The sequence below is a fragment of the Crocodylus porosus genome, unplaced genomic scaffold, assembly GCF_001723895.1.
Source record: "Crocodylus porosus isolate Cpor-Errol unplaced genomic scaffold, CroPor_comp1, whole genome shotgun sequence".
Taxonomy (NCBI): domain Eukaryota; kingdom Metazoa; phylum Chordata; order Crocodylia; family Crocodylidae; genus Crocodylus; species Crocodylus porosus.
The window spans coordinates 60090848-60103075 of NW_017728909.1; the positions used below are offsets into that span (position 1 = coordinate 60090848).

General features: G+C 41.0%; 1 protein-coding gene across 1 annotated transcript in view; it reads left to right on the forward strand.

Annotated features, from left to right (window-relative positions):
- Positions 1-12228, forward strand: part of ADGRV1 (adhesion G protein-coupled receptor V1) — a 466251-nt gene that overhangs the window by 140503 nt on the left and 313520 nt on the right. Inside the window, exons 40-43 of the mRNA XM_019532360.1 lie at positions 1479-1557; positions 3789-3927; positions 4457-4598; positions 10770-11032. Coding sequence (XP_019387905.1) covers positions 1479-1557; positions 3789-3927; positions 4457-4598; positions 10770-11032 — 623 coding nt within the window. The remainder of the gene's footprint in view (positions 1-1478; positions 1558-3788; positions 3928-4456; positions 4599-10769; positions 11033-12228) is intronic.

Sequence of the window (12228 nt, forward strand, 5' to 3'; positions counted from 1 at the left end):
GATATCAGGAGGCGCTACTTCACGATCAGGGCGGCTAGGATCTGTAACCAACTTCCAAGAGAAGTGGTGCTGGCTCCTACCCTGGTGGTCTTTAAGAGGAGGCTAGATGTACACCTTGCTGGGGTCGTTTGAGCCCAGTACTCTTTCTGCCATGGCAGGGGGTCAGACTAGATGATCTACTCAGGTTTCTTCCGACCCTAGAAACTATGAAACTATAAAAGTCCTCAAAATAAGGAAATAATAGCAGGGAAACAAACCTCGGATCAAGCACGATGGGGAGGAATTGGATCAGGGAAGCTAAAGGTATGAACAGAAGCATCTGTAAACCTTAGCACATACTCAGACCCTGGAAAAGAACACAAGATTCTTGGGGCTTGACTATCTTTTGCTGTCTCACAAATATCTATTTTGTGAACTTAATGACAATGTTCCCTTCCCATCCTGTTATAGTGACAAATCCACATACATTTAGCAGTCCCCTGTTTCTACCAATTGCTTAATTAGTTTATTTGGTAGAAATCTATGCTGTGTATCTGAATATTTAGCTTTGTTGATTTAGATGCTTGCAAGTGGTTAATAGGGTAAAATGTTTTTTCTCCTCAATTTTTTTTTAGTTTTTGTAACATGAGAAATGTCTTCTAAAAGATTAAAATGAAAAAAAAAAATGAAGTTCCAAAGTTAAGTACTCAAAATTTAAAAAATACTAAAATTAAGCTTGCCCTTATGCATCTATGTTCTGAAGAAAAAACATGTTTAAAAAAAAATCAAGCTGTAGGCATACCATATTGGGCACCAAAAGGTGTTTGCCGCTTCTTATATTAATTGTTCTGTCACTCAGTTTCTTGCCTATTATCATGGTGATGATAATATCACCTTTTTACAGAGATATCATGAAGATAATTGTACTAAAGTTTGTGGAGTACTCAAATGCTACAGTGATGAGTGCTAGAGAAAAGTCTATAAGGAAATGAATAAATCTCTGTTCAGAGCAGGTTTTAGAGCCTGTGCGGTAAATAAGACACGGACAGACATGCTTAATGATGAAGTTAAAACAAAGTATTTGGTAGCTGCTTAGTCAGTAAGCAGTATTGATCCTTGCACTGAATTAAGGAGCAGTCCTGTAACTGTTTGATTGTAATCCATAAACACAAATGGTCAGATTAATTTGCTTGGACAACCTTAATTCTGACACCTCCTAATGTATCAGAGCTTACCCTCACAAGCACTTAATGTTTATAAGCTTTGCTAGCAATGCTGTAGGAATTGGATTATATAGGTGATGGTGATTTTTCAGTTTTTTCCCCCAAATATTCCCAATTAATATATCCATTCTCTTCCTTTCACTGTAGTTTGGGAGATAGAAAAGTGCATTCTGTGCACAAAGTTTGGGAAATTAAGTTTTAATCATACCCTGAAACAATATAAATGGATTTTCTTTTTTCTTCTTCATTTAATTTTTTTTTCATATTTTCTTTTAGATATAGAAGGCATGTCTGCTCAGATTATTATTGATGCCAATGATGGAGTCAAAGGAGTAATTGAATGGCAGAATACCAAGTAAGTCTCATCTTCCATGAAGATCATAACATGTGGGTTGGTTACTAGGATTCCCAGTGGCAAAACTCCCAGTGATGTTGATGAAAGCTCATCAGACCTTTATTATAGTAAAACAGTTTTAAAGATGGTTCATCTGGCAAGTGTGGAAGATCTTTCTAATGCTAGTGAAACATTTTAGGACTAGTGAAGCAGATCCTTCAATGTGCCTGATTTTTGGTCTTACCTTTTATGTTTTATGCTCTTGGCCTCAGCTGGCCCCAGTAACGGAAAAGTTGAACCAGTTCCCAAATCCAGATAACAATGAATTTTACCAAATACAGTATAGATGCAACCAAAAATCTGATTTTTTTTGTGGACGGGTCTACACATGCACAGTTACTGTGCAGTAAATATGGTGATTTATGCAGACTTGAGTGTAAATTTGATACCTGCACCATGCACGTATGAAATTTACGTCCGATTTAATTACTGTGAAGTAACACATGTAGGCGCCTTACTGCACAGTAGCACTGTGTGTGTGAACTGATTTAGGACTAACTTTATTCCCAAGTCAGTCCACACACAGTGTTAATGTGCTTTAATGCCTGCACATGTAGATGCTGACCTATTACCGTTTACTGCGCAGTAAATTTAAGCTGATAGAGATGCATGTGTAAACACGGTCTTTGTATAGAAAAGTATGTTGTTTTCTGCTTGCAAGTTTAAGTCCATTCCATTCTAGATGGCTCTGTGCATATATGTTTCCTTATTTTATGACATGTATCTTCTTTCTGCACACACATGAATAAATGCAGATAAGAAAATACAATTCTCTTCTTCATTCATGCTGTTGCATTGCAGCACATTTCTGTTGTAGTTACAGATCTGCTTACATCTTCAAACTTCCTATGCAAGATTTCCTGTCATTGGGTACATATAGACTGGACTGATAACCATTTCCCCTTCTCTAGTATTAATTTCTTGGGACATGCCAGAAATGCATGGCCTACATATGGGCACTTTCCATGTGTCTCGTGTGTCATAGAAAGTGGCTATGCTGAACAAAGTGGCCATGTACAAAATTTCAATTGTAGAAATTTTTCTACCGTTAGAAATGATTCTGGGAGAGGAAGGAGTACAGACGTTCAATCTGCAACCTCTCCCTCTCCCCAGCTCCTTCTACATTCCTGATCTGAGGAAAGTGTGCACTATTCCAGTTCTTGTATTCCCAGAGGGATTGGAGCAGCAGGGCAAAGTCCCCTGCCTGCTTCCCTCACCAGGGACCATGATATAGAGTTAGAAATAGGGAGCAATTCCAAGTGGCAGAGCTGTATGGCAAAGCCCCTGTCTACTTCTGCCATTGGGAACTCTGCCCTTAATGCATCCACCCAGTTGAGGTGACCCCAGGCTCTGGAAGACACCCAGTCCTTTCCCCTGGCTCTACTCCTCCTAGCTCCCAGGGAGAGCTAAGCAAGGGGAAAGCGTGAGATGTTCAGTGTCCTCTGAGCAATATTTTGAGAGCAATTTTTACTTTATTGTAGTTATTTTACTTCTGGAGCAGGAGGAAAAGCTTGATTGCCTGCACACTTTTGATTTCTACCAGGAGAATGGTGATTTTCCCAGTAGAAACTGAATGTCTGTATGTAGCCATTGTTTAAAACCTCCATTATGTGCTGAATTCCACTAAATATAAAAGTTGTATTGGATGTATGATTGATAGCACAAAAAGGTCTGCCTTGTACGAAAAGCACCGAGTCATCTCATATGTGATTGTAACAATGATCTAATTTGCCGTCATGTATATCTAAACAATTAGATTATAAGGCATTAATAAAGTTGCAAAAGTAAGTATTTGGAACTCAGAAAATGCCCAGGCTACCTTAATTCAGACCTTTTGCATATGTATTGTTATATTTTAACTATTTGAACAAAACTATTTTGATTTTACTATATAGCTGTAAATCTAATGTACATGTTTATAATATATAATTCAGAAGCAGGCATATATTACTTAGTAGAGGTTTGACTTAACTTGCATATAACAGGTTGCACTCTAACCTTTTTAAGGCAGACATGTTGCCCGTTGCCACCCCCCCCCCCCGGCCGCAATGTCACCTTTGTAATGATGCAGGCTGAAAACTACAAGCTGGTAATAGGAAGGGGGAGATAAATTATGTTCAGTGTTATTGAATGAACTAAGAATTTTGAGTATCTTTCTAATCACTGGGGGTTCTTTTTTATTTTTATTTTAGTTTTGAAATAGATGAAAACCAAGGGATTCTGACAGTAGTAGCATACCGGGACAGAGGATCATATGGAAACGTATCTTTGTTTTTCTATGCCCAAAATCTGGAGGCCCACCTGGGTTTGGATTATAATGTGTCCTCAAGGGTAAGAAACAAACATCAAGAACAATGCTATTAATTTCCTAAATTTCTTTACTATTTGCAAAGCAGTGTATTTTTCTCAATTGGCTCAGTCATGCAAAGTGACAGCCACTGCAACTACAGTGGCTTTCACTTTCATTTATACAGTTTGTAAACCGAACATAATGCTTTCAATGTGGGGTCTGTTGTTCTTTAAATATTCTAAATAATGCATGTTTCAAAATATCAGACTTCATTTTATTTGTAATGTTTGTTTGGAAAATTTATGCAATTCATATTTGGGAACAATACTTCTTAGAAGATTCTTTACCTCAGGGCTTTTTAAAATATGGTTTCAGTAAATAAGGCCTTGTTTAGCCCTCATTCTGCAGTGGACTGATGATCTTCATTCCTGTTTTTAGCCAGTTTACGTATAGAGACATTCACAGTTTTGACCCATATTTCTGCAGTGCAAATCTGTAGAGCAGACTTGAAAAGGCTGTATTTGGTTGATGTTCTAAAACATGTAATGTCTTTGTATGCTTCCCCACCAGACTCTTTATTTTGCTGATGGAGAAAGGTATAAATTCATTGACATTGTGATTTTTGATGATGATATTCCTGAAGGTGATGAGAGATTCCAGTTAATTTTAACAAATCCCTCTGTGGGACTGGAGCTAGGGAAGAACACAACAGGTAAGATAGACTTCTCTATGTCCTTGAGTTTTTAACTCTTGTTTTAATTTCATTCTGCCCAAGAAATGTTGTATTCCTGAAACCATTGTTTATCTGCTATGGGTGATGTCTTTCCCTTTGAAGATACAGAAACCTGTAATGAAATCCATCTAAGTGCCAAGATTCTATTTGAAATGATTAGGCCTTAAAGTAAAACTCGTGCAGAAAAAGAGCTTTGTCAGGAACTTCCAGATTATTTTGTGCATTTGCAGGCTGCATGGTGCCTGCCTGGGGAGATCTTTGATTTCTTATTCTCAGTCCCTCATTTCTGGTTCCCAGTTCCTTATTCAAAGAATTAAACTTTAAAAGAACATTATCAAAGTAAGAATATTTGTTTAACAATGACAATATATATTGCAACTGAATTTGTTTGTAATTATTTAAACAAAGAAGTGGGTTTTGAAAGTCTATTAGTGAAAAAATATTCCTTGAGTTACTTCCAGGAACATTACATGTGGACCTCAGTTTATTGCCTGTGGGCCAGATCTGGCCCATAGAATCCTTGGATATGGGGCAGACATGGGGCTTCAGCTGCAGGTGCACCCCTGTCCTGCCAGAGACGCAAGTAGTGGCTGCAGGCACTCTTCCCGTGATGCCACAAAGAAATTGTGCAGCTGGGTCCAAATGCCCTCCTACCCATATCCAATTTGGGTCATTCCAACCCACAACTAGAAAAAACTGCCTACCTCTGACTAGTGTCCTGCAACATAGCATGGATAGCACATCAACTGTATGCGTTAAACCTGGAAGAACTGTGATGTAGCTGCCTGTGACAGGAGTACCTCTACTACAGTCTTTCTATTGGTGACTCCGCCCTCCCGTTATGGGCCGACCGCCTGCCTTCTCTCCTGCCACACCTTGATCTTGATTAATTAATGGATGTTAATTAGTGGGAGGCTGTCCATTTTATTTGCCCCGGTGCCAGGGGGCGCTATCTGCGGCTCCTTTTCCTCCCTACACTGCAGCCCAAGCCTTGCAGATGGTATTGATGTGGTTTGATCTGGACCTTGTTGTAATTTGGCCCTCCCCTTGTCTTCCCTGGCTTTCCACTGCCCTCTTGTTCTGTGCCTTCCTGGCGCTCTGCTGCCTCCTCACTCTGGGGCTTCTCGCTGCCCTCCTCACTCTGGGGTTGGGGCCAGTGCACCCCAAAATGCTGTGCCCTCTCTGGTGCCAGGGTCCCCACATCACCGGGGATCCCCTATGAGGCCTGCTTCAACCCCTAATAGCCTCACCCAAACCACCGGTCTTATAAAACTACAAACAGAAAACTCAAGCCCCTGGGCTATAACATAAAATCTATACTGTCTGGCTAACCATCATTCAATCCCTACCAGGGAATTCTTCACCCTGTAATGGCAAACAGGAGCTGTTTGTGCCATCAGGCTTCTCCACTCTGCTTGCTCCAGCAGAGCTCCTTCTCCCTTTGCTGCTAGCTGCAAACTGCCCTCCTGGCCTCACTCCTGGGGTTTATATGTGCCAGGCCAAGCCCCTTCCTGTCAGCTGACTCCCCAGTGGTTGCCGTAGCAACCCACACCTGTGACTGCTCTGAGAGTAGCAGGCACCTTAGTGTCCTGCTACACTGCCCTTAGGGAGGCCTGGGACACCCAAGATGGAGACATTATGCAGTATATTTAGCACCACATTACATCTGTGGGGGACAGGAATATAATGTTATAGCACATGGTGTGGTCAGTGTCACTCCCTAAGACATGGTACACATGCCCTGACTAAAGATGCTCATATATTTCCTCTTTGAGTGTTGTAAGATAAGATAGATAGGACAATAATATCCAAAGAGCGTCCTGCCTTCCCACTTAAGTTCAGTAAAATAAAGGTTTGCCAAATATGCGGAATTCCCGTTGCCTAGTTTAATTTTACTAACAGGAGCCATCTTATTTGAATGCAAAACAGAGCTCATTATCTTTAAATCACTTCAGCAGATGTGTTATGAATTGGGGAAGCAATACATAATGCCTGCCAGTTTTGATAATGCACTGAATCATGTTGTAAGCAATAAATCTCATAGTGTCTTATGGCCAGTCCAGCATAAAGCCCTGCCACAGCAAAGTATTTAAGCATGTGCCTGACACTTGGACATATACCCCATTCCCAGTGAAATTAGTGGGAATGCTTATGTGTTTTAAGTTGATTAGGGTACAACCTTATAGGACCATAGGAAAGCAGGGATGGACGAGACTTTACAAGATCATCTAGTCCATGTCCCTGCTCAGGGCAGGCGTATCCCTGACTAAACCATCCAAATCAAGTATCTGTCTAGTCTGCTCTTGAATCTCCAGCGTGGAAATTTCATAACTCTAGGCAGCCTGTTCCAGTGCTTGACCACCCCCATAGTCAAAAAGTTCCATCTAATATCGAACATACATTTCCCCTGCTGCAGCTTGAGACGATTGCTTCTAGTCCTGTCCCGTAGTCGCAGACAAAAGCATAGCTCCATATCCTTCAAGTATTTGGAGACTGTTATCATATCCTCAGTCTTTTCTTGTCCAGGGTAAATAACCCAATTTTTTTTTTCAGCCTTTCCACATAAGACTTGCCTCCAAGGCGCCTAATAGTGTTTGTTGCTCTGTATTGGATTCTTTCCAAATTGCCCACATCCTTCTTGAAGTTTGAGGCCCAAAACCGGACACAGTACTCCAGATGAGGCCTCACCAGTGCTGAACAGAGCAAAAATTCACTCCTTTTGATTTGCAAGTGACACTGCTGTTAATACAACTCAGGATGCTACTGGCTTTTTTTATAACAACAGCACACAGTTGTTTTGTGTTTTGCTCCTGGTTCGCTATAATCCCCAGGTGCTTCTCTGCATTACTGCAAGTCTTTTGTTAGTCTTTGTATTTGTGCATGCAGTTATTTCATCCCAAGTACAGGACTTTGCTCTTGGCCATGTTGAATCTCATCTGATTGATTGTGGACTTTTTCTCCAATCTATTCAAGTCATTCTGAATCCTAATTCTCCCCTGTGGTGTCCGCAGTTCCACCCAACTTGGTGTCATCTACATATTTACTAAGTAAATATTCAAATCATTAATGAAGATGTTGAACAGTACTGGACATAGCATTCACTAGGGGTCAGTCCTATGTGATACCTCTTCCCACCTAGACATTGAACTATTGAGGGACTACCTGCTGAGTATGATAATTCATCTTACAGTACTTTCATCTAGTCTGTATTTCCTAAGCTTGTTAATGAGGATGTGGTGGTTTTGCACAGATTACTAATTTGCTTAAATGATGAGCGAGACCTTATGAAGGGGATAAGACAAAATGCTGCATTTATTGATTAGCATATTCAAGAGTGCTTATACACATACACGCACTCCCAATCACTCTGCAGATGTTGTAGTTACCAAAGTCCATTGTACTGCACCAGCTGGCCAACCTAGGAGTACGAGATATGGAAGGAGTGGGGCATACAGATGTGTGTCTGTGCTTCAGTGAAGCTTGCAGTGTGTCACCCAAATTCTTGCTGCTAAGTCTCCCTCCTTCATAGGGGTTATTAAGTTGTTATTGGGTGACTGGTCCACCTGATACAGACTTACCTTTTCAACCTTTTTCACCATTTAGTAACTTTGTTCACTTTAGACTCATTCATCCATATATCCATATATATCATAAAAGAAGAATGCAAAAAAGAAAAAATGCTTGTTGTATCTTTTTAGCAAACAACAAGATATAAAAGTACAATGACAAGCTTAATTCATAATAGCAAACTTAAAATCTCTATAGTGGAAATTGCTAAATTTCAGGTTTATAACATTCACTGCTTTTCCTGCTTCCATGGAGCCTGTCACTTTATCATACAAGAAAGCCAGATTGGCTAGGCATGACTTGCTCCTTTGTGAATCGACGCTGACTGTTCCTCATAATCATGTGTTCCTCTAGGTACTTCACAATGGATTCCTTAATTGCTTCATAATTTTTCTGGGTATAGAGGTCAGATTGACTAGTTTGTAGTTTTCTGGACCCTCTTTCTTCCCCTTCTTAATTATGGGCACTATATTTTTCCATTTTCTAGTCACCTGGGGCCCCATCTGACCTCTGTGATTTCTCAAAAGAGATGCACAACGGCTCTGAAATCACCTTGGCCAATTGTTTCATTACCCTCAAGTGCATCCCATTCAGCCCTGCTGACTTGGAAGCATCTAGCTTCTCTGAGTAATTCCTAACCAGTTCTGGCATTACTGTGAGCTATTTATCTCCTTCCCTATTTCTGCTGCCAACTGCACTCATCATCTGGTAGCTTCCTCAGTTTGTGAAAACTGAAGTAAAAAATGCATTGCATACTTCAGCCTTCTCTGCATTGTCTGTGACTAGATTGCCTTCCGCATTCCATAAGGGACCTATGGTTTCTTTGATCTTCGTCTTATTTTTGACATACCTATAGAATCCCTTTATATTGCCAGCCATGTTCTAGTCACATCAACTGTCCCACCATGTCTCCAGAATCCCAATTACATCGCAATTCTGTGATTGTACTGGGACCTCCAGTTCTTTCTGTTTGTTCCCCATACTTCTTGCATTAGCGTGTAAACATTTCAAATATCTATCTGACTGTCCTGGCCTCTTCCTGAGAACATTGTGAAGTTTTTTTCATCCAGGTCTCCAGGCTCTTTATTTACCTCCTGGGCTTTTTTTCTTTATCCCCCAGTAGACCTGTTTTAAAGCCCTCCTCACTAGATTAGCAAGCCTGTATATGAAGACTTTATCAGGTGGACCCCATTCCTGGAACATCACCCCACACTCAAAGAAGCTGAAGGCCTGCAAGTGACACCATATCCGCAGCCATGTGTTAATCTCTAGGATGCATCTGCCTCTGGCTGACTAGAATACCACATGGGCCCCTGTATGCTTCACCCTTGCACCCAGAGCCATGTAGTTACTTTTGATCTGCTCAGGGTCATCCCTGGTAGTATCATTATTGTCCACAGGGATGAGCAGTGGGATAGTAGTCAGAGGGTCAGATAAGTCTGGGCAATCTTTCATAACATCTCAGATATGGGCTTCACAAGTCAGGCCAGCAGATGGATGCCTCTACAGGTCAGGCCTGCAGATGGATACCTCTGTGCCCTGTAAGAGAAAGTCGCCAGCCACTACCACCCATTGCTTTTGCTTGGTAGCAGTGGTCTCGATCCTTTCTCGCTTAGGGGTGCATGGCTTGTTTTCCTTTGCCACAGGACTGGGCTCCTTCTCATCCAAAGTGAGAGCTTTATACTTGTTCTCAGTTGGATAGCTGCAGGTCCAGAAGAGGAATGCTGTCTGTTTCTGGAGGTGACAAGCTGCCATTTTCCACCTTCCCTTATTTCTTCTAGTGTGACATTCAGGGCTTTTTTTGGTTGTCCCTCTTCCATGATTTTGGAGGTCTCTTTGTGCATTGACTCAATGAAGGCCTCACACTCACAGGTGTTTTGGACCCTATCCATGTCCTCTTGAAGTTCCCTTCCCTGATTCCTGAAAGAATCCACCAGGAGGCACCTCCCACTTGGCTGTACCTGGCAAGGGTAGGCAGACTGTAGGCTCTGCAAAATCAGCCAGATCTGGGTGGATGTCTTGGCAGTCAGGGGCCATGCCTGGACAGAGACTGCATAGGTACAGATAGAAGAAGGGCTGGCAGTGGCAGAGGCTTTGGCATTGTGACATTGGGTTTTTTTTCCTGCTAGTGCCTTCCTTTTTTTTCTGCTGTGTCCTCAACCAGACACAATCAGCTCCTTCCTTTACACAAACCTACAGAATGTCTCCCAAACTAAAGCGGTTCCAAAAAGCCTAAGCCAGGCAGGCCTGTTTACTTACGAGTGCTTACAAGCCCTCTCCCCAGGCAGCCACCTTAATTATCTTACTGAACTGAGGTCTGAGGGAGAATATAATTATTTTCGATGAAAAAGGTCACACTTTCCATCTCATTTCCTTATCTCTTCTAGTCCTGCACCAACAAAATTACAATATATGATACTATGAAAATATATGCAGTCATACATTTGTATGACATTACGTGAAGAGGTTATATATCGGGCTGTGTGGTGCATGTGAATATGTGTGTATACATTTGTATTTTGTATGTTTATATACACAAATCACATTAACATGATACATTTTTCATTTTCTGTCTTTCAAAAGCCACAGTCACCATCCTTGCTAATGATGACGGTCATGGAGTTTTGTCATTTAATAATAGTGATCACTTCTTCCTAAAGGAGCCAACAGCTCTCGACTTTATGGAAAGTGTTGCAGTACTGAATATTATTAGGGAACCCCCTCGGGGGATATTTGGCACTGTGACTGTTCAGTATATCATAAGAGAAATGAATTCATCAGATGTGACAGTGGATCTGACCCCTTCACAAGGATATATTGTGCTGGAAGAAGGAGTCAGATTAAAGGTAATGTGCAGGTAGTAATTAAAAAAACAGGATAAATAGACCCTTTGCAAATTTGTTAGAATGCAGACAGACATGTCACATTTTATGTTAGATTTGATTTTCAGTGTGTTTTGCTTTCCTTCCTGTCTTGTAGGAAAGTTGACTCAAATATGGTATATGATTTTATGCCATGTTGCAAATGAAAAGGTAAAAAAAAGTATGAATATGCCAGTACTTAATCTCTGGTAGATGTTTAGTCCTGTTGTTGCTGTTGGAATACTTGTCACTTTGAACCATTCAAATAAATAGAAAATGATGTAATGCCCAAGTTACTTTCATGTACACTAAGAGCCACTTTCTCTATATATACTTGGCATGCAGCTAAGTATCTAAGATGAAGATTTCAGACTATAGTAACTTTGTACCTTTATAATAAAACTAATGTATCATTCTATAGCCTAAGAATACTTCCATTGCTCTCACCTAGAGAAAATATATTACTGTAAGTGTGAGAAATTGTGTCAGCAATTAAAGTCTCAAACTATAAAAATGTTCATTTTGGATAAGAATAGTGTCTAGTGCTTATCCCCCTCCCCCCCAAAAAACCCAGACAAACCCCCAGAACTTTGACCTAGAAAATGGATAATTTTGTTAATTAGTTTTAAATTTATTTTATTTAGTTAGGGTAGAATCCTAATCCCTCCTCAGCTAGTGGATTTTTAGGGTGTATACAAATGTTGCATTTCTACCAGTGGAATTCCAGTACCACCAGTTGAAACCCTAGCTGTACAAGCACTCAAACAGTTTCTACCCAACCAAAAATGGTAGGTAGAACCTTCTACCATATCTGACAAGGTAGAATTAGCCGTCATTTGAGTTTCTAGCAGAGAAATACATGCTTGTACACTTATCTCTGTAACAGGATCCTCCATTCTGCTCTCTAACATCCTAGCATACCTAGATCTGCCCTCCCTCCCTGCCCCGCCCCACACACTTCACAGAAATAGTCTATGATTTGACCGAACTTCACTGCTCCAGTAGAGCACAGAGCAAATCCCTTCCTCTGCCAGCCCTGGCACTGGAAAGACCCTCTCCACAGGCCTGGAGCAGGCAGGAGAAACTAACTTATCAGCACTTGATCTCCAACTTGCCAGCATCTCCTGGATGCAGCCTGGCCTGCCTCCACTATCAGCATCTGTTTCCCCCCCTGCCCATTC